Source organism: Podarcis vaucheri (assembly GCF_965113315.1).
Source record: "Podarcis vaucheri genome assembly, chromosome: 7".
NCBI classification, from domain to species: domain Eukaryota; kingdom Metazoa; phylum Chordata; class Lepidosauria; order Squamata; family Lacertidae; genus Podarcis; species Podarcis vaucheri.
Window position 1 is genome coordinate 44,141,286 of NC_138765.1, and position 23,345 is coordinate 44,164,630.

General features: G+C 43.7%; 1 protein-coding gene across 1 annotated transcript in view; it reads right to left on the reverse strand.

Moving 5' to 3' along the window:
* Positions 1 to 13,699, reverse strand: part of BCO1 (beta-carotene oxygenase 1) — a 34,704-nt gene extending 21,005 nt beyond the window's left edge. The window contains exons 1-4 of the mRNA XM_082232349.1: positions 13,495 to 13,699; positions 8,732 to 8,860; positions 3,661 to 3,790; positions 773 to 920 (exon numbers count right to left, since the gene is read on the reverse strand). Coding sequence (XP_082088475.1) covers positions 773 to 920; positions 3,661 to 3,790; positions 8,732 to 8,860; positions 13,495 to 13,579 — 492 coding nt within the window. The 5' untranslated portion in view covers positions 13,580 to 13,699. The remainder of the gene's footprint in view (positions 1 to 772; positions 921 to 3,660; positions 3,791 to 8,731; positions 8,861 to 13,494) is intronic.
* Between the last annotated feature and the right edge of the window lie 9,646 nt (positions 13,700 to 23,345).

The following is a 23,345-nucleotide window of genomic DNA, read 5'->3' on the forward strand; positions in this document are numbered from 1 at the left end:
ATGTAGAGATCAGGGGTCTGGCCAGGAGGTGGCATCCCCACCTCCCAGGTTTAGTTGTCTTCAGAGTGCTATAATGAGACATGAATAAAGAAATGTTGAGAAAGGATCCAGCCCTGGGAATTAAGTCCCACTGAAACTGTGGTTGGCCTTACTTCTCAGCAAACACGTATAGGATTGCACTGAATGGTACACTGGAAGCAGGGATGGGCAGAAGGTAGATGTCTGGGTGATTTGCAAGGGTTTCAAACTCTCAATTTGTCTAACAACAGCAACAGCTAAAAAGTATTTTCCCCTCCTAATTTAGGCTGATGAAAAGGCATGCTTGGAATAAAGCCTGAAGTGGATTTTTGTGTGAAAGGACTTGGGAGCTTGGTTCTGGAAGGAGCTTGTGTTGAGAGACACCCGCTTCCTTTCTTTTGCCTGTTCTCAGATTGGTTTAACAATTGATCCCTCTTCCTAGGGAATTCTGAAAACTATAGCTTTGTGAAGGGAATAGGGTTCTCCTAACAACTATCAGCAGCCTTAACAAACTACAGTTCCCAGGATTCTTTGGGGGAGGCCATGATTGTGGTACAATAGTGCAGATGTGGCCCAGCACAGTGGGGTTTCCTACACAAGTTCCTTTGGAATTAGGTTTACAACTATACCCTCTGTATCTGTCAAATCATTCCTTGCAGCAAAGTGGTTTATCATTTGAGGAGCATTTTTACCATTGCTCTCATTTTCTGGCCTTTTGCCTTATGAGGTCTACTCGTAAGACACCAATGCTTACCTTCTCCAAGGTTTCCAGAGTCCGAGGATTGATTTTCCTAATGAAATTAACCTCACTTGTAGCGTAGTAATCGTCACCATTTCTCATTATGTTGATGAGACAGTTGTCTGTGAACTCAGGTATTGTGTGGGATAAATAACAGAACGCCCTGTGGTCAAGGGGAGGGAGGGGAAATTGCATCACAGTGATAATCTTTCCTATCAGCTTCCCCAGGATACATCTCTAAATGCCAAGAAAATGTGAAAAACTTGTGTGGTACATATGCATGCACATTATTTGGTTAGACAAGGGGTCTGCAACCTTTAAGACAAAAAGAGCCACTTGGACCAGTTTCCGAAGAAAAAAAAACTGGGAGCCGCAAAACTCGTCATTATAAAAATAAGTTTTTTTGTCACTTTTTATTATTTCTTTGTTTGACCCCTCAGAATTACTCCTCCTCATAGAAATAAACGTTAAATTAACAAGTTACCTTTTTGTGTGTGTGTGTTCTTCACTCCCCTTCAAAACAGTGACCAGCGTACATGCCCCCTTTCAATGCAGTGACCAGCGTACATGCCCCTTACCATGTAGCGGGCGGGCGGGCGGGAAGGTGACGTTGGGACGGTGCGTGACTAACGCACGCACTGCCCCCATGCGACGTCACAGCCAGTATAGCGCCCGCCACAGTGGGGAGTGTCGGGGCGTACAATGCGCCTCCTCCCCTCGCTAGTATCCGTCCCGGATGTGTGTTAACCTGCAGCTGAACTTGTAAATACATCACATTCAATAGGATGGTACTTCAGGCAGCAACTAAATTCTACCTATGGCTCCAGCCTGGTGCTGCTCAGATGTTTTGGACTATGATTCCCATCAGCCCAAGCCACCAAGGCCAATGGTCAGGGATGGTGCAGTTGTTTGTCCAAATCATCTTGAAGACACCAGGTTGGGGGAAGACACCTGTAATGGGTCATTCACACATGCAAGGCACCACTCAAGGGATGGCGTGTTTGTGAATTCGGCCTATTGGTGGATTAAATGTCATATATTTTATTTATCGGACAAGTTTTACACTAAAAAGTCTCAAATCGACTTGATAAAGTAAAAATACAACACACAGAAGCAAAATAAGGCCAGAAAAAACAAGAAACACTGGCAATGTAATCTACATAAGATGCTAATCGAAGGACCAAGGAGCACCACCATAGGAAGCAACATCAATTAACCAAAGGCCTGGGTAAACAGAGAGGGCTTAGCCTGACACCAGGCACCAGGTGTGTTGAGCTAAGAACGGCATTTGGTAGATACTCTTATGTGTCCTGTCTGCCATGTTGCTAGTATCTACTAAATTTTTGAAATTCTGAATAATGGAGTGTTGGGTAGCTAGGATGTCACATTCCTCTACTAACATCAGCAAAATGCATTTTGGAAAGCACCCAGGTATCTTTGTGATGCTGAAACATAAACACACATTTCCCAGCTTAAGTAGTGACGCTTGGAATCAAGGATGAGGAGCCTCTGGCTTTCCAGGTGCTTTGAACTACAACTCCCATCCTTGGCCATTGCCATGATGGCTAGAGCCGATGGGAGTTGGATTCCAAAATCATCTGAAGGGCCATACATTCCCCACTCTACTTTATATGTCACATGTAATTGTAATCAAAGATAGGGGAGGGGTCAGGAACTTCTGGCTCAAGGGTTCTATGTGACCCAAAGGGCCTCCCCCTCTAACTCACAGCCACTTCCCACGCCTACTTCCTCTCCTTCATCTGCCTCCCCTCCTAGGCCCCCTTTCCCTTGTTGTTGAACTGTTTCCCTCTGATCAGCACAAGTGGAATAGTAGAGAGGGGAGGTGTAGACTCAGCTGATTGGTAGCAAATAGTATTTGTATCTGGCAGGTATGCAGAGCTTGCATTACAATTTAATCATTGTGACCTGGGCAAAATTCCATACATACATACCCTCCGATTTATGCCAGTGTTGGGTTTGCAGGTGATATGGTTATGTTAATTGGACTAAACAAATTCCTGCATTTGCCTATGTATGCAGAGGGAGGTGGAGACCTCTGAGTCAATGAAGTTGGGAGAGGAATCCTGTTCTCACGTAGGTATTTTTAAGGTGGCTGGACAACAATTTCCTTCATTAAACCTATAGCTAGAAGTTAATAGCCCATAATGGTTCATTGTGGTTCACTGTCAACTGAAGGAGCAGGTGTCTGTGTATATATGAAAAGCAGCACTTTGTAAGGAGGCATTATATTCATAAGTAAGTAGAATAGGGAGAGTAGGGACAAGTGTGCCAACTCTGTGCCATGACAGTGGCCTGGTTCACATGTAATGCTAAGCCATGGTTAATGGTAAACATCATTAATAAACAACAGTTTTACATAATGTTAAGCAATAGTTTAATAAACCATAGTTTAGCATTAGCTGCAAACCAGGCTAGTGTCAACTTCCATGAGTTGTGAAGTTGACCATCTGCAGCTTGCTGTAGCTCAGTGGCAGGGCATCTGCTTTGCAATGAAGAAGGTCCCAGGATCCATCCCCGCCATCTCCAGGTAGGCCTGGGAAAGACTCTTTGCCTAAAACCCTGAAGAGCTGTGACCACTCAGTGTAGATAATACTGACCTAGAGGGACCAATGGTCTGTTTCAGTAAGGCAGCTTCTTATCTTCCTATGAGCCTAGAAAATCAGGGTTCTATATTGCATGGGGCGTTTCCCTGAGTACAGGAGGCTCTGTGCTGCAGATGGTTGCCCTCCCACTCATGCAAGGTAATGGGGATGGTGACAAGAGGGTGGGTAGAGGGCAACCCTGGTTCCTTCTGAAGGAGCTGAGAGAAGGGGCACTGAGGAGCTAGGCCTCAAAGGGAAGCAGGGAAGAGCATCACATTGTGTATAGAAAGAATTGCTTACTTGGCAAATATATTTTTACATGGATCTGGATAAGCCATCGTTCCAAATTCTGACACCACGATTCTGTTTGCCTCAATATTGCAATTGTATGTGTCGCTGCGGAGGTATTTACTTCGATAGAAAACTTCACCTGATAAGAAAAGAAAAGAAAAAGCTTTATATGCACATGTAAACCACACATGGATTGATTAATATGGTTCCAATTTCCCACTCATTATGCAAACTGAATTTGATACTTTTGTATAAAAGGCACACCTTAGTTTGACCTCAGCAGACATAGTTCTAACCATGATTTTGGGACTTCTTATTAAGGACAGGAGAAGAACCCTGTTGGGTCAGGCCAAAGGGCCGTCTAATTCAGCATCCTGTTCTCACAGTGGCCAACCAGGGGCCTATGGGAAGCCTGCAAACAGCGCTTGAGCTAGAGGTAGGGGAGAGATTCAATGAACTTCACACTTAAAGGTGAGTCAGATGTTGTTGGACTCCAACTCCCATCAGCCCCAGCCAGTGGGGCCAATAGGAATTGCAGTCCAACAACATCTGGAAGGCATCACATAGGCTATCCCAAATACTTGCCATGAAAAATACAAATCTCACGATGTAGGACAAGGGTTAGAATCATAGAATTGTAGAGATGGAAGGGACCCTGAGAATCATCTAGTCCGACCTCCTGCAATTACAGGAATATGCAAATGTCCCATATGGAGATTGAGCCTGCAACCTTAGCATCAGCACCATTGCATGTCAAGGCCCCGAGCCCTCCTCCATTTGTTGAATAATAAAACACACGGCCACCAGTATTTCAGGTAAATGGGATAATTAAGGCCACAACTTTATTGGTTAAAGAATATGAGTGGTATTGGCTTAGGCATTGGAATTGAACCGACTATATCTGACTCCTCCCTGCCATGCAGGTAGTCTAGTAAGGGTCAACCACTAGTAGGGGGAGCCCTGTTGATGTACATCAACTGAGAGCTCCCCCAGGGTCCCTGATGGGGTCGTGGCATGGCCCTAGCCCATACCCAGGCTTCAGACAAGATCCACCCCCCCCCAGATCCCTTTAACGGAATACTCTTAAAGGGGAGGAACAGGTAAACCAGGTTTTACCAATGCCTAACCGCAAGTTGCAAGCGAAGGCAACCGGCTGCTTCAGCACCCAAAAGAGGCAAAAGCAAAGAAAACTACTGCTTGTTTACACAGTGAAGCAGGAAGCTAAGGCAAGCAGAACGGGAGCAGCGGTAGAGATCCGACGAAAGAGGAGGTAAGAAGGGAGAACCCTCTGGCCGCGCGGCTGTTTAAATAATGCAAGCCACGCCCCCTGGTCAGCTGGATTGGTCGGTTGGGGGGCGTGATGCAGCCAGGACTCATCACCACGTCCCCCACTGTACATGGGGAGAGCGTGTGGCCTGCCTGCAACACCGCCCCCCGGGGAAGGGGAGCGGTCTACTCTAACCGACTGAGCTATCCAGGTTGTGTAAGAAGGTACTGGGTCTAGAAAAGGTTAGAAGCTTTTATAATCAAGGCACACAAAGGCATTTGTTTCAGAACAAGGAAGAAAACCCATAACAATTCCCGATCGGCTGGGCCTGCCAATGACCCTGATTAGAAAAATCAAACTTCACTACTTCATTGGCTGTGTTGTAAAAATGCAAATTGTGGAAACACGTTTACAAACTAAAGAAAACACCAGAATAAGAATATGATAACAGTGAAATCCCCAAAACACAGCATCTGCTGTCCTGGAAACATACAACCTCTTCAAGCTTGTGCTGTGTTAAACAGAAAGCGCAGAGTGGTTACTTTTCACATGTTCAGAATTGTGGCAAAGTTCAGACCAGAAGTAATTGGGAAGGCAGAGAAAAGGATCATGTGAACTATTTGCTCCTGATCAAGCCAAGGTCACTTTGTTTTGGCTGCTGCTACTCCCCGTATTGGGGTCATTCATTACTATATAATGAATAGGCTGAAGAGTGAAACCTGTTTCACAAGTGGCCTACTTTCATGCTTGGCTTCAGAAGCTAAAAAAAAAAAAACTGCAGAAGGGCAGACTTTAAGTCAGTGAAAACTAGGCTAATGTAGCAAGTTGCCCTTTTACCTTTGGGAAACCCATCAGATCTTGTGTGCATCACCATAAAGATGAATCTTACAGATTTTTTTATGGGCAGCCTGGCATTCCCTGGTGCTACACCCAGCCTCCATAAAGAGGCTTCTACTTCATGGCTTGAAGCAGGAAGGAAAGAAATCACCAGCGCAGACCTGCTTCCCTGGTCCCTGATCATGGAGCAGAGTTAAGACCTCAGCAACTGGGTTCAGAAGCTCGGGGAAAATGACTTTAACCATCTTCTCCCACCTGATGCCCTCCGGATGTTTTGGACTACAATTCCAGCATGGCCCAAGGTCAGGGATGATGGGCAGTATAGTCCCAAACAGCTGAAGAACTGTACAAGAGTGGGAAATTCATGCCCCTCCCATCACCCCTTGGCCATGCTGGCCGGGCTGATGGGACAGGGGTCCCACAACATCTGGAAGGTCAAAGGTTCCACATCCCTGTTTAAAATAATTCACTGACTTTCAACCTAAAAGGCAAGAGCAGAGAAAATGCTGTGCCTCTTAACATATGCGGAGTACTTCCCCTTTATCACGCAGAAGTGAAAGTCACTAAGTACTTTCCCACCATCACATGTACAGTTCGGAAGCTGTCTTATTCCAGGTCAGATTATTTGTTCTCTAGCCTAGCAGGCAATTCCATAGGCCAGACTTTGCCAACATGGAGACTTTCAGGTGTTTTGGACTATAACTCCTTTCAACCCCCAACTGATGGCTGGTAGCATCTCTCTAGGGTCTCAGGAAGAGGTCTTGCCCATCACTTGCCACCTGAGCAAATATCTGAAGATGCCAGGGATCAAATCTGGGACCTTCTGCACCCAAACAAGCTGTTCTTCCACTGGGTTGCAGTTCCTCCTTTAAACTGCACCAGGGTGTAAGGAAACAGGATCTAGGTCATGAGCCCAAACAGTGCTAGATATTTATAATGTATGCTAAAGAAAGGGAGTGCCTGGCGTGCTCTGGTCCATGGGGTCACGAAGAGTCGGACACAACTAAACGACTAAACAACAACAAAGAAAGGGAAATTGCCATCACTGGATCTGAAGTTGAGAAGCTTTTTCTTTGGATTAGATCTCAGCTTCTCCCCTAAACTAGCATTCACTGTCCAACAGTGGCTAGCCAATGCCTCTGGGAAACATCCATGTGGAGCTTGACAGAGATAGCCATGACCTGTTGCCCACAAAAGCTTTAGCACATTAATTATGGCATGTCTCTGGCATCACAAATGACTAATGCATTTATTGTGGCATAAGACACCTTGCTGCTCATCTCCTGTGGTGTGTCTCCATCCTGTGGTAACTGGAGGTAAAATCTGCCTTTTGAGCACTCACTCTCCAATCAGCTGCATTGCACATTTGTGTGCAGAAGGGCTCAGTGACAGAGTATAAGCCCAGGCTTCCTCATCCTCGGCCCTCCAGATGTTTTGAGACTACAATTCCCATCATCCCTGACCACTGGTCCTGCTAGCTAGGGATCATGGGAGTTGTAGGCCAAAAACATTTGGAGGGCCGAGGTGGAGGAAGCCTCGTATAAGCTTTGCATGCAATGTCCCAGGTTTAATCCCCAACATCTCCAGGTCTGTCTCCTGCCTAGAATCCTGGAAAGCCCTTGTCTGTCAGTGCAGACAATACTGAGGTAGATGGACCAAAGGTATGATTCAATAGAAGGCAGTTTCCTATGTTCCTCTTCAGTTTGTCTATTAGCCGGTGGCGGGGAAGAAGGGGGCTCTATCCAACATCTGATTGGACTCCGTTTTTGCAAAATCACTCAGTGGCACTCTGCCTATTTATTAGGGATAACAAAGATACTGTATTGTACAGCAGGCTATGTTTTGTTAAAACTGGCATTAAATGTTTTTGTTGCTGAACTTGTATTTTGTGATATTGTGCAGAAATCTGGGATAACCCTAGTAAAGGTAAAGGGACCCCTGACCATTGGGTCCAGTCGTGACCGACTCTGGGGTTGCGGCGCTCATCTCACTTTATTGGCCGAGGGAGTCGGCGTACAGCTTCCAGGTCATGTGACCAGCATGACTAAGCTGCTTCTGGCAAACCAGAGCAGCACACGGAAACGCCGTTTACCTTCCCACTGGAGCGGTACCTATTTATCTACTTGCACTTTGACATGCTTTTGAACTGCTAGGTTGGCAGGAGCAGGGACCGAGCAACGGGAGCTCACCCTGTCACAGGGATTCGAACCGCCGACCTTCTGATCGGCAAGTCCTAGGCTCTGTGGTTTAACCCACAGTGCCACCCGTGTCCCTCTACTAGGGATAACTCTAGTAGAGAGGAATTCAGTGTAACCAAAAATAAGTTATGGTGTACACTAGTTGTAGTCCCACATTGTACACCTGAGACATTCTTCAGAATGGAAGTTGGCCTTCCTTCTTTAAAGGCACATGTTCATAAACCCGTAAGTTATATATTGGACAAAGCCCTTCTCTATGTCAGACCAACATTTCGCAAAACTGAATATTTTAAACCTGCAGAAAAGAGAAGGCTGGGCACAACCTTGTAGGCATTTGACAATGAGTTATTCAATTTTACCTGTATGGCATCTCAGGATGCCTCTGACGATAAGATCTGTGGCATCGTTTTAGTTGAAGATACCAAAACGGACTTTGAATAGATACAGAAGGTGATACATGAAACCAGAGATAGTCAATAGGGTGCCCTCCATTAAATAATAATACTAATTAAACAACAACAATTATTATTATAATAATTATAAAATGGATTTTTGTACTGCTCCCGCCAACCCAGAAAATACCAAGATAGCTATGCCTTAAACTTATGCCAGAAAATACCAAGACAGCTTCACATCAAAACACACACAAAATTTAATAAGAAAAATAGATTTTAGTAAACAACAGTTACCAAAGGCAACAGGAACCCAGGGAAAGCCTGGGTGGACAGATAGGTTTTTATTACTACTACTAATAGATATGCAATACAAACAAGCTTACCATTTTTAATTGTAAAACTGTGCAACAAAGCCATGCCGTCAAACCAGTGATTGTATTTACTTTCCCCGATTGTATGCATGCCTGGACCGTTACGGAGAAGGATCCCCTCCATCCAGCTTGGGATCTCACCTGGAAAAGAAAGGGACTTTTTGCAGTAGGATATTTGTTTCTGCCTCAATGGAACCCCAGAAGTATTTCTGTTGAATGACCCCCAATTGCCCAGCCCTCACTCCTGCCAAATTAATATGGCAGGCTGAGATCAATTTTGCAACATGTCAAAAGTGACAGGATGGAGGTTGTTTGGTGATCTTAGAAATGGAAGGATGCTACCAGACACAGGTATCGGATGCATTAGGCAAAAAAGGTGTATCAAGTCAGTAGGGTGGCACCATCCCAATAAAGAAACCATTCAAAAACCCCATACTACTCAAACTTCTGTTTCTCCCAACTGTTAGGATGGACCTACAAACTGCAAGTACTTCTGTAAGTATGTTTAGACACCCCTCCCCAACCATTTAGCTACTGGCAACACAGTCTGAAGTGGAAGATCACCAAAAGGGAGGCTTAACCCTTGAACCTCTCTCATCCAGCTGCAGTCTGGGGAATAAAGCAGTTTGGCTGAGCAATTATCATGGATTACACGGATTTTTAGAGGGTAGGCCTATAATCTCTTCTATTTCTGATGTTTTGGTTGTGAGTGCCATTGTTTATATAGCCATAATGGCACCACCCATACGCAAGAGGGTGTTATCAGCAGAGTTGGAGAAGCCAGAGTTTTGCAAGTGTAGCAAATAAATCTTGAGAAATAACCCCAAGTGGGGGAGCGGGGCGGAGGAACTATCTAAAGCAGACCAATGAGAACTCAGCCGCCACAGAATACTGACTGGTGGCTGCAAGGCAGGGGGCAGAAATGAAAAACCAGGGGGAAGAGAATGAAGTGGCTGGAATCCTGAAATGTCTGTTGTAGGTCCTACTTGTTACTGTATTGGCCTAATATAAGCCACACTTTCCCCCAAATTCCGACCATGAAAAGTTAAAGTGCGGCTCTATGGACTTTACATGTTTAGAGGCAGTGGTGGTGGACCATCCCTTACACAGAATTGGCCACCATGAGAAACTGGATACTGGGCTAGATAGGAACATAAGAAGCTGCCATATGCTGAGTCAGAACCTTGGCCCAAGCTTAGTAATGTCTATATTAACTCTCCAGGGTTTTGGATGAAGGACATTCCCAGCCCTACATGGGATTAAATCTTGAACCTTCTGTATGTGAAACAGAGACTACCTCTGTAGATTTAGCTGCCACCAGGAGTGCTCCTCTACATCCTTACAATCTTCACTTGAGTGGCAAATGGGGAATTCTCTCTTATTGTAAACAATAACAATCACACTGTCCATTTAAATCTACCTATCATTTAGTTCTGTGTGTATCTGTAGAAGTGGATGTCAACACACTTCACAAAGGCACTCATGCCGATGCAAATCCCAGATGAGCCAAGTCACAGTAATAATGCCAGTGCTAGACTTACGACGCACTGACCATGGCAGAATTTATGACAGCAATATCTTCAAGCCATTGGTCATGCCAGAAAAAGGAAACCAGTATCCAAAGGCTCTGAAACTAGGCCAGTGAAACTCAAGGGAGCTTTAGATAATTCCCCTCCTTCGACAACCCTCTTCCTCATGCCACATTGCGAAGTGCTTTTGAAAATGAAGGGAACTTGGCTGTTCAAAGGAACAAGTAAAGAAGGAAAATGATCCAAGGGAGCTTGCCTCTTCTTGGCTCGCTCTCAGCCAGCCTTCAGCAGGCTGGTGCCCTGCAGATGGTTCAGACTACAACTCCCTGCAGCCCTCAGCAATACTACATAGGCTTACTTATCCTGTCTGAGTCGCAAACATTTCCAATGATGTCAATCTCATAACTTGTGTGTTCCCCTAATTATTATTCCTTTTATAACTTGAGGCAACTTTTCTCTTACTTAACTATCCTTTGTGCCAAGATATGTTTGCCCTAATATTTAACCCAAATCAAGCTACCCTCTTACAAGAGCAACATATTTCTTATAAAATGGCTTGATCTAATCCAGTATAAATGCCTTATGAAAGAGCTAGGTTTATCTAACGTGCTTATCTGCATTACATGATGATTGACAGTGAAAGACGCGCAAACGCACACACACACCAAACAGGGAGGCGGGAGGCAGGCAGGCAGAGAAGATGCTGTTCTTCCGTTTTTATATGGGGATTTTAGCCACATGCACAAGGCATTTATAGGGAAGGAAGGAAGTCCAGACTGCAGGATATGTTGGTGTCTCAGGTTTGAAATGTCAAACTTAGCTTTATTCTTGTGAGAGTCCCTGATGTGGATTAGTGCTACGGTATGTGTGGCAGGGGTTGGTGGGGGAGCTAATACTTTCATGTCTCCAGCATGATTTGTGGTTGGTTCCTCTGTAATTTGGATTTTAAGAACTTGTATTAAACTAATTTAATTTGGTTTGATTTGTAATAATTTAGATTATTATTTTTTTTAAAAAAAAAATCAAAATGGCAATGCACAGTGGAAGTCAACCAAATCTTTTAAACCTGAATCTTTCACAGTGCTGATGGGTCTTGAACTTGTCTGGCTTTGAAGCTATTTTTGGATCTGGTATGCTAATGCAATGAAGAATATTTTGTATTCCCTCATTAGTTGTTGGTTGCAGTTTTGTAGGAAAAATAGGAGAAAGCCTTTCTTTAGAACAATGAGATTTTATTTACTAAAGTAGCAAAGTGTCTGTCATTATGATGGGTAGGATACAGGTGGAGGAATGCTTTGTGCATCATAAGGAATCCCGGACATCTCAGTGGGTTCACCTGCTGTGCACCCATGCTATGAGATTCCTGTTCATGTGCAATGTTGAAACAAGACTTTGCCCACAGCGCAGTAATGGCCCAATGGCTGGGTACAACTTTCTCCACACACCTGAATCATTTGTTTAGGTTTAGAAAATCGACTTCTGGCAAATCAAGCTACTGAGAATCAAGTCTTGCCTTATCGATATAACGTTGCCTCAACATCTGCTTAGACTTCCTCTGAGATCATGCTAGAATCTGGCAGAATATTGGGAACAGACTTTTAAATTTCCAAGCCTGCAAGCCACAACGAAAGGTTGCAGCACAATCTCACCTCTTAAAAGTAGTGCTCCGCTTTAGGGTGCCAGCCAACCATGGCCACAGGGCCTCTCCATTCCATCCCCACCTTCATTTTGTGTGCTCCCCACAACAGTCAATTTTTATGTGGATATTGAACATGATTTATTCTTTTGCTGGAAGGAGAGGGTTTTGGGGGTATTTTTTGGTACTTCTGCAAAACTGTAGTTTCCTCTGAGGTTGCTTCTCTGTGAACCCAGTTTGGTTACAAACCTGTTAGTGCTTACCACCTGAGTTTGCTAAAAGAGAGAGCAACAAATCTATACTACATATTATTCTAATGCAGGGTTGGGGAAACATTCACCCATTAGACGTTGATGGAATGCACCTCCCATCATTCCTAACTATCTGCCAGGTTGCCTGAGGCTGGTTGGAGTTGTAGTCCAAAAAATATCTGAACAGCCACAAGTTCCCTATACCTGTTGTCTAGTGTGTGTTGTTGGTTGTGTAAGCCAGTGCAGTGTAGTAGTTGGCAAACCATGATGGGAATGAGGTTTACATCTCCAACTCAGCCATGAATATCTCACTGGGTGTACTGTACTTGAGTCCCCCAGCCAGCCCCCCCCTCTCTCTGTGTGTACACAGCACACACACAGCACACTTTAAATCACATTGAAAGCACATTACTTCCTCAAATAATCTATGATTCTCTTATCACAATGCAACCATTACTAGCATCTTTAACAAAGTACAGTTCCCAGAATTCTTATATTTCAGCCTCATCTATCTCTCAGGTTTATTGTTAGACAAGGATCACAGGTGGATGGGTGAATAATCATGTATGCTGCCCTGAACTTCTTGGAGGAGCTGAGTGGGTTTTTTTTTGGGGGGGGGGGGAATAAAGAAGTAAGTAAACAAAATGTAAGGAAGGAGAGATTTTTCGCTTCAATCTCCTCGCTAAACTTCCGCACATGCCTAAAACGTCCTTAGTTATCCCAGCGGGAATTTTAAGGTGATGAATTTTTATTTTGTGTGGTTTATTTCATGTACATTGCTTAGGTATATAAATGCCTTAGATAAATAAAACTGTAAGAAAAATGGAGCCGGGGGTGTGTGTAGCAATCTCTCGGTGCAAGCATTGAGGAAATGGCCAATTTGCTGACTAGGCAGATGAAAGCTCAGAGAGGCGAGGGGGAGGAAGAAGACGACGTTAAACCACCACCAGGGAAAAGTGAAAGTACGACTCCCCTCCCCCTATTTAGCTCCGAGGAAATCAACCTGCCCCCAGCTGTTTTGGACGTTTAAATGTATTTGGGCAAGTGTTACGCCACTTGTCCGCCTCAACCGGACTTTGAGGCTCAAGTCCAAGGGCAGTGAAGCCACATTCCCTCCCAGATGGTGATATAGGAAATGCTCATAAACAGGAAGTGGGGAGAGAAATAATTTATCTGCGATCCCTAAACTGCAACCCGATATTTGTTTACTACGAAGTGGACCCCATTCAGCTCAGGCAGACCTGCCTCTGAGTAAACACGTCGAGGAAAAAGAAGTCTTCTCTGGAGAAAGGCAGGAACACCCCCCAAAAAAAAAAATCTGAGTTCCTTCGCAGTTGGCTAGCTGCCTGTTGCACTTACCCTGCACTTCTGCTCGGAGGGGCTCCGGGTGCTCCTCTTTATTTCTGGCAAAAATCGCTTCCATCACCCCTACAGGTGCTGCCATCGTCCCAGCCGGCGCTACTGACGGTGCGATTTGCAGCCTTCCTTTCCCATCTAAGGCTTTGGAGAAGGAAGGGGGGACCCGCCGATTTTTCTGGTTATTTATATTTACGGGGGTAAAAGGGTGAAGTCCGCCCCCAGCCGACTGCTAGTGGCTAAAGGGTGACCATGTGGTTTCTAAACGGCTGAGTATTAATCCGCAGGACTTTCTTTACTTTTCTGCTGAGCTTCACACTTTCTCTGCAAAGGCTAGTCCGCGCGCCCCGAAGTTGCGGGGTTTAGGATCACCTAGTTTAGAGGAGAGGAAATCCCTCCCAAATCGCCATCGGCTTCTCCTTAGCTTGGGAAGTTTGCATGTCTTGTCTCCACTGCTTCGATATGTAATAGATTACTACTTCTGCTATAATCATACTGTTATTTGGCAAGATTAATATAGTATACCACATAGTGGTTTACATAAAATTGTATTATTAATTGTTGTTGTTATTAGACGTGTTAGTTGCTTGTTGCAAAAAGGTCTCCAAGTTACCTGCAACACGTTTAAAACAAATAAATATACATTATACCACAACAGTGGAACAAAACAAACCCGTAACAGCCACAGGATGCTTTGGGAGTAGACCAGTAACAACTCCCTCCCCCAGCACCCCTTAGCCTACTCTATGAAAAGCATTATTCAGAATAGCAATTTGCACAACCCACTAAGGAATATAACATAAACAGTAACATTTGCACATATTCAAAATCCAATTAAAACGATGTAGTTTAATTGATTCAATTAAACTGATGAACTCGATCCAGGGATACCAGCTTTTCAAAGTTTGATAGTCATTGGCACCTCCAGCACCTCGTGCTGCCCGGTTACCTCTCAGCGCCTGCCTGGGTAGCACCACCACAGCACCACCAACTTTGGGAACCGCTGCCTTAGTGTATCAAAAGCCTTGGGGGGAAGTGTAAGCCGTTTCCTAGCACTGGAGCAATGCCAGCAATGGTGCCAGCTGGAGAAGAGCATTCCACAGATAAAATAAAATCTAAGGGTCTGAGTATTATGTTCATATCAAGAGAGGCATATGAAATATCCATTTTAAAAATAGCAATAAAAACAGGTTTTAAAAACAGTAGATTAAAATAATCAAAACATACCGTATATACTCGAGTATAAGCTGACTTTTTCTGCACATTTTTTATGCTGGAAAAGCCCCCCTCGGCTTATATTCGAGTGAGGGTCCTTTCGGGCTGCTCCTTCCTCCTCCTCCTCCTCCTTTACTGCTGTCGGCAGAGGCAGTAGAGGAACAAGCAGCCCAAAAGCAGCCCCTTTGGGCTGCTTGTTCTTTCTCCTTTGCCGCTGCCACCAGCCTCTGGTGTGCTGAACTGGCTTATACTCGAGTCAATAAGTTTTCCCAGTTTTTTGTGGTAAAATTAGGTGCCTCAGCTTATAATTGGGTCAGCTTATACTCGAGTATATACGGTAGATAAAATTAACAGTTTTAAATAAAAACACAAATGTACAGAATTAAAGTACAGTGGTACCTTGGGTTAAATACTTAATTCGTTCCGGAGGTCTGTTCTTAACCTGAAACTGTTCTTAACCTGAAGCACCACTTTAGCTAATGGGGCCTCCTGCTGCTGCCATGCTGCCAGAGCATGATTTCTGTTCTCATCCTGAAGCAAAGTTCTTAACCCAAGGTAATATTCCTGGGTTAGTGGAGTCTGTAACCTGAAGCGTATGTAACCTGAAGCGTATGTAACCTGAGGTACCACTTTACGCATCTGGGTAGGCAAGTTTTTAGCAGCCATTTAAAAAGTAGTGTACAATGAAGTTACCTGCCTAATATCATTAGGCAGTGTATTCCAGAGAATAGGAACTGCCGCACTAAAATATCAGGTGCTTGCACAGCAAGCATTATTTGACACTTATAAAATGCCTGTTCTGCAGATCAAAGTGGTCAAGTGGGAAACCTGTGGATGCCCAGATGTGCCTCTAATAATTGGCTATGCTGGCCGGGGATGATTGGACTTGGAGTCCCACAACATCTGGAGGACCCAGCCCTGCCTGAAGATGCCAGGGACTTGGTACCTTCAGCACCCAAAGCAGATGCTCTACCACAACCCTACAGGTTTGGTATCAAGAACCTCGACATGGCCTTCAGCTGGCAGTATTGCAGCCACACATTTGACGGGCTTGTCCTCCTTAGTCTCTGTGCTTTGGCTATTGCTCAAGTCTGGGGTCATGAGACCAGATCCGTTCTACAAGGAAGGTACAAGCCTAAGTGGGTGAAAACAGACAGTTATGGCAGGGAACAGGAGGTGGAGGGAGATATAAGGGAAACTGAGGCAAATATGCCTACACTAACAACTTTTCAAAAATTGGTGTGCTCCCCCCCCCCATATCCCATATCCATCCAACAGTGATTTACCAGTAATTTGTATCAGAAAATAGAAGATAGTCACAACAAAGGCTTTCAGATTAATAATAATAATAATAATAATAATAATAATAATTTAACTTTGAATGCTAGTAAAAGTAGCTCTTGTTGACTCTTACTCCCCCTTCTTTCCCTTCTGAAACTTGAACATCGCTAACTGTGAGGTTACATGCTCCACATGAAGACTCTTTGCACGACCCATTGCATGTCACAAAATCTCATGTGAATTAGACTTAGAAAATCAGAAGCTTATTAACCGCTGTCCCAGAATGTGTTTAAATCTCTCTTAATAACCAATTAAGCAATTAACATATGCGTCTGCTAGAACTAAATGGCAGTTTTTACTGAATAAGGCTCTTGCTGCATAAGTTTGAAACTAGGTCCAGGAATATTTTAGATCTGCAAAATTTGTTCCTAGGTTGTTGAAGGGCAGAGCCACATATTATGAGAAAACCACAGGAGCCCTAATGCTGATCTTATCCTTGGGCTGTAAAGCCAAGGCTAGGAAGATACGTTACTGTGGAGAATGAACAAGTGGGAGCATCTCTGCCTTTTATAGAGAATCCAGGCAAATTTACTGTTAGCATTTCTGCACTTTCTGTGTTGTCCTCCTGCTTTTAATCCCCCCCACATAATCTGTGGCAATTAATCAATATGTAAGATACACTCACAGCATCAGCCTCTCCAATATAAACAAAACACTATTTAGGCTTTCACAAGTTATAGAATTCTCTCCATGGGAAGCTGACAGACTTTCTCTTTCTTCCCAATTTTATATGGTGTTCGAATATATTTTTATTCCAGGGGCAGGGGCAGGGGTTGCTGGAATTTAGTACAGCTGTACGTCTTTTTTTATTTCTATGCAGTATTTTATTGTTATATTTTGGTTTTTGATGGAAGCTGCTTTTGGAAATTGATTTGTAAAGCAGAGTACAGTAGACATAATCAAACCAAACAAGCAATGAACCTGGGACATTTTGCGTGCCATGTTTGTGCTCCAGCATTAAGCTATCCATTGCATATTTCAAAGTGGAGCTATCAGGACCAGTCAGTGTCTATAACAGCCTAATCCCAAAAGCATATCCAGTGCATGGCAAAGAAATGGAAAGCTGGAAAACTGTTTGGGTGCCAAAGGTACACAGCCTTCTCCAGTGCAAAACACTGGTGGTCGGATGATGGAATGGAAAATGGAGTATCCTGTTTGGAAATCTGAGCAGGAGTACTCAGCACTGCAACATTTTACTGCAGGTCTTACTCGTTCATTTCTTCTTCTATTTATCATAGTCAACAGCAGTTGAATGACAACAGGTAACAGCTAGCTACCTTTGAACCTGCCATTTATCTCTGTTGCTGTATGGAGCAGAGGAGACTTAACTGTTTTAAACGTGGCTCTCTTATCAAGTGCACTTAAAACTGCATAATTCCGTAGTAAGAGCAGGGTCTGTAAATAAAAGTATTAGCAAGCTTGATGCATATATGAATCAGCCTGGGCAGCGTGTTATGAGCCAGCAGATGCAACAGCAAAATTGGTAAGTTCAGAACATAGCAATATATTCACTGAATTGATTGGGAGTTGTTATCTCCTTGTGCCAGGAGATGCAAGGTCTAACCATTATCATTGTTAGAGATTGCCTTGCGGGCGTGATACCTGTTGGCAATAAAGTAAAAGTGTATTTAATAGCTGAGGGCTGATCCAAGTTTCCTGATGTTGCTGAGAGGTTTCTGTGCGTCCGCTTAAGAACATCAGAAGACCCCTGCAGAACCAGACCAAAGACTCATCTAGTCCAGCATCTTTTTCTCACTGGGGCCAAGCAGATGCCTATGGGGAACCCGCAAGCAGGACCTGAGTGCAACTCTCCCCATGTGCGATGCTGAACAAATGGTATTCAGGGCCATGCTGCCTCCCAGAGTGGGAATGCTTGTACACACATAGGCTTTCTTCAAACCTTCAAACAAACCCATGTGAAACCCTAGCTGCAGCCACTCTGCTCTCCAAGCATGTACTCATTCCACCTACAAGTGTCACAAGAACAGCTCTTTAGTAAACAAACCGTATATTTATGAAGCTCTTGAATCTTTCAATAGACAGCTAAGCAACGTTTATTTATTTATTTATTTATTTATTTGCCACACTTTGAGGGTATGTGTCTAGGACAGTGGTGTCCAAACTTTTTCCAAAAGAGGGCCAGATTTGATGAAGGGCCGTGAGGGCTGACCAAAGGGCCAACCAAAGAAGTTGTTGACCTTTTTTGGGATTTAAGTTGTTGAGGTTTTTTACCCCAGGAAATAGTTGTTGAGGTTTTTTACCCCAGGGGATGGATTTAACTGACTGGCGGGCCGGATTAGGCCCCCAAAACGGACTTGGGCCATGCCTGGTCTAGAGCTGGAAAACCACTCAGCCACGAAGTTCACTAGGTGGGCTCAGGTCAGTCACAGTCTCCCAGCCTAACCTACCGTTGCTAACTTTGGGTGCGTGTACTGAGAATGTGTTGGTTTTTGTACCCAGTCAAGATAGCTTATCAAGGGAAGGTTTATTACATCTTACCAATTAAGATAAACACCTCAATAACCTTGTGACAGCACTAGCTGGAGCAGCTGACTCAGCTTATACAATTCAGAAGAATGTATATTGTGAAATGAGCTTTGAGGAATCAAGAAAATCTCTTTGCCAGAAAAAGGGGACACGTTTCAGAGCGGTGCCTTGGAAGTGGAGGGCAAGGAGGACATTTGGGTGAATGGGAACGTGCAAAAATGAAAACTGCTACTATCAGTCTCCTTGGCTGTCTGTACCTTTTCTGATCCTCTCCTTAGGCGGATGGATTAACCTAGTTTCCTTTTGGTTAGCTAACATGGAAAGCTGCCTTATAGTGAGTCAGTCCATTGGATCATTTAGCTCACTATTGTCTACAATGAATAACAGTGGTTCTTAGGGTTTCAGACAGGACATTTCCAGCCCTGTCTGGAGATGCTGGAGAGTGAACCTGGGACCTTTTCTTTGTAAAGCAGGTGCTCTCTCACTGAGTCACAGTCTTTCCCCTCCAGCAGGAATAGCCAAAGTGGTGCATTCCTTCTATTGTTCAACTTCAATTCCCATCAGCCCAAGTCAACATGCCCAATGGTAAAGGATGGTGGGAGTTGTAACTAAACATCATCTGGGGGCATGGGGAACCACAAATATTGCCCACTTTTGCATAGAGGGATATAGGAAGCTGCCTTATATCAAGTTGGGTTTTCTAGCTCTGAACTGTCAACACTAGCACTGCAGGGGAGTTTTACCTGCAAGGCTCAAGCACTGAGCTCAACCACTGAGCTATGACTGTTCTCCTACAAGAAAAACAAGAGCAACAACTCTCATCGGCCTCTGCCAACATGCCCAATGTTCAGGGATGGTGTGGCTAATGGTTAGTAGAATAACAGAATCATAAAATTGTAGAGTTGGAAGTAACCCTGAAGGTCATCTAGCCCAAACACCTGCAATGCAGTAATCTCAACCAAAGCATCCATGACAGATGGCCATCCAACCTCTGTTTAAAAACCTCCAATGAAGGAGTGTCCACCACCTTCCAAGGGAGTCCATTCCACTGTCAAACAGCTCTTACCACCAGAAAGTACTTTCTGATGTTTCATTGGCATCTCCTTCCTTGTAACTTGTATCCATTGGTTCAGGTCCTATCCTCCAGAGCAGGAGAAAACAAGCTTGCTCAATCCTCTATGTGACAGCCCTTTAGATATCTGAAGGCGGCTATCATATTTCCTCTCAGTCTCCTCTTTACCAAGCTGAACATACCCAACTCCCTTTACCAAGCTAAACATACCCAACTCCCCCATAAGGGTTTGTTTTCAGACTGTTGATCATCTTGGTCATCCTCTTCTGCACATGTTCCAGCTTGTTAATGTCCTTCTTAAACTGTGGAGAGCAGAACTAGACATAGTACTACATGTGGGTTCTGACCAAGGCAGAATAGAGCAGAACTATTACTTCCCTTTGTCCTGGATACTATACATTTGTTGATGCAGCCTAGAATAGAATTAGCTGCTGTTAACCTTGTGGTCTACGAAGACCACAGATCCTTTTCACATCTCCTAGTGGCAAGCCAGGTGTCTACCATCTTATATTTAATGCAGCTGGTTATTCCTGCCTAAATGTAAAACCTTACATTTGTCCCTACTGAAATTCATTTTGTTAGTTTTGGCCCAGTTCTCCAATTTGTTAAGGTCATCTTGAATCCTGATTCTGCAGCATTAGCTACCCCTCCCAGTTTGGTGTCAGATTGATTAACATCCCCTCAATTCCTTCACCCAAGTCATTTATAAAGATGTTGAATAACAACAAGCCCAGGACAGAACCCTGTGGCATCCCACTTGTCACTTTTTTCCAGGATTATGAGCATCCATTAATGAGCACTCTTTGGGTTCGGCCAGTCAAACAGCTACAAATCCACCTAACAGTTATCTTGTCCAGCCCACATTTTACCAGCTTCTCAGCAATACTATCATGAGGGATTTTGTCAAAAGCCATACTGAAATCAAGATACACTATGCCTACAGCATCCCCCTGATCCATCAAGCTAGTAACTCTGTCAAAGAAATGAGATTCGTCTGCCACAACTTGTTTTTGAGAAACCCATTCTGGGTCTTAGTAATCACAAAATCCTTTTCTAAGTGCTCACACACCAATTGTTTAATTAGCTGTTCTAGACCTTTTCTGGTATCAGCATCAAGCTGGCCAGTCGGTAGTTACCCGGGTCTTCTTTCCCCCCATTTTGAAGATGGAGACAACATTTGCCTGCCTCCAGGAACATATGGAACATATGAAGCTGCCTTAAACGGAGTCTGTCCAGGACTTCTTCCTTGACATCTCAGACCAGGAGTGTTTCTCCTTTGTGTTTTTCACAACCTACATGATACACCAGGAGCTGACACAAAACATTTATGTATGCAAAGCGTGTGTTCTGCCACTGAGCTATGGCCCCTTCTGGCTAAGGGAACATAATGAAAAACATACCAGGAGTCCACCAGCTAAACAATGCATGCCTGTGTACTGTGATGTGACTTACAATATAATGCTTTACCTTAAAGTCCCTTTGTCCTCTTATGCCCTTTTGAGCTGGCTGGAATGGGGTGGCCTGATACAGTCCTTCCATTGAGGGCAGTCTATACCATGAGCCAAGAGGCTGTAAAGTATAATAAGAACTTGTGGGGAATGAGGCACCATCCTGGGACAATTTCTTTGGGACTATTTGGAGTAAATGTTTCAGATCAGCAGGTGTTACGTCCTGAAAAAATGCTCGTTCTGCGTAAGAGTCAACTCACACAGTTGCATATCAAAGGGGGTGATTTCTTGAAAGGATAGACATATGTAATATGAAAAAAAGGATCTCAGTTATGAATCCTTTGGGTATGGAAAGCTTCTTTTAGTTGCTGACTCCCAGGAGCCATCATTTTATTTTTCCAGAATATCTTGGACATTTTGTCATTCCAGGATATTCTGAGAAGAAAATAAGATTTGCCACCAAAAAAAATGGCAGTGCTGACTAATGGCCACCATCCTGCCTCTTCCCTAATTTTTGGTGCTCCAGTGATCGCATATTCTAAATTTTGGAAAGCTAGAGAAATGAAGGGAAGCATGACCCATGCTAGATGTACCCATGCAAGCTCAATTAGGGTAGATTTAGGCTTCTGCAGAGTTAGACTCTGGGGTGTCTGTGCAGCAGGCCTTGATTCCATCCCTCAGCAGACACTGCATTATGATAATCACAGAAGGCTGATCAAGCATTTAGCAGTCCCACCTAAGTTGCCAGCTGCGAAACTGGTTAGGAGCATCACAGCTATAAAGACATTATGAGAGCTTAGCATCACAGAAGCATGTTCTGTTAGGATGACAGGTCTGGTAAAAAGCATAACAACCACTAGGCTAGTTATCAAGGCAAGGTCAGAGTATTTATTGTAAATACCAGTACTTGCCAGTACCAGTATGTCAGAGGCTGAAAGCCATATAGCATGATACATTTCCTGTCTCAGTGTGAGTCCATCTTTTGAAAATAATCTTATTGGTAATCAAAAGCAAAGTTTTTATATATATAAAAAAACAAAAAACCCACACATACACAAGTTGAATGTTGGGTTGACAACTGAATTTTATCCCTCTCCTTATGCGTTTGATGGACTGTCTAGTTCCTCACTGGTGCTGGTAATTTCATGGGCACTGGCCAATACATCTCTACCACATTTATAACTGGGATCTGGGGGAAAAATTGTCTTTCCCCCAGTCCATCAAGCAAAGCCTGCAGAATAAGTTTATTGCAGCCGTCTCTCAAAATCCACACTTCTCTGAATTTTTCCGTGCAGGTCTTCACCCAGGTAATATGTACAAAAATGCACATACTGTGTAAAGAAAAGTAGGGTACTTTTTACCATATGTGGTGGGAATGTAAGAAAGTTAAGGACTTCTGGGAAATCTTAGGCTGTGATAGCCAAAGATTTTGAAATGATGTTTAAAAGAATGATATGCTGGAAAATATGTGTAAAAACCAATAAAAATATTATAAAATAAAACAAAAATGCATATACTGGGGTGAAGTGTGCATAAGCATTGATAGTGAAAATATCACGGAAAATATTGGGCAAAATTGCATATAAAAATGTGTATTTCATGAGAAATTCGCACTGAAATGCTGATGAATATTCATGAGGTCTTCAAAATAAATAAAATTGTAAACCAATGTGGAAATGTGGAACACTGATATTAATTGAGAAAAAAAACACAGGAAACCAACATGGATGGATGCACCCTTCTCTAGTGCATGCCCTGGTTCACATACTGAATGGAAAAACACAACTCCAATGTTTCATTGCAGATACAGAATTTCTGTCTGATTATTATGGTGCACCAGCTTTCTGAGTTTCTAAATGGTTATTTTTTAGGTTGAATGCCCAGCTGCTAAGGTACAATAGCTTCTTTTACAGGGTCCTTTATCTTTGGTTGCCATATGTCCAGTGGGTGTATATATCAAAGTAATCTTCTCTACTCACATGAAAGGCTATAAATTAAAGCCCACTGTGTATACCGTCTTTATTTGAACAATTGTACAATGGCCTGTCTCATATCCATTGGCACATCTTGGCATTAAGAAAAAAACGTTTCCCCCTGTGCAATAACCTTTGTTTATTGGGAGCAAGCTATTCCGCAGAGCCATTGCTAGTATTGTCCAGGGAAGGGAAGGTTGAGGCGAGAAGAGCATATGCCAGAGTAGAATGACACCCCAAATATCTGCAGAAAAGGTCAAAAAGAGTGGTGGGCTGCATCGGTCCCAAAACAGGACTTGGTAAGCTGCTGAATCAAAC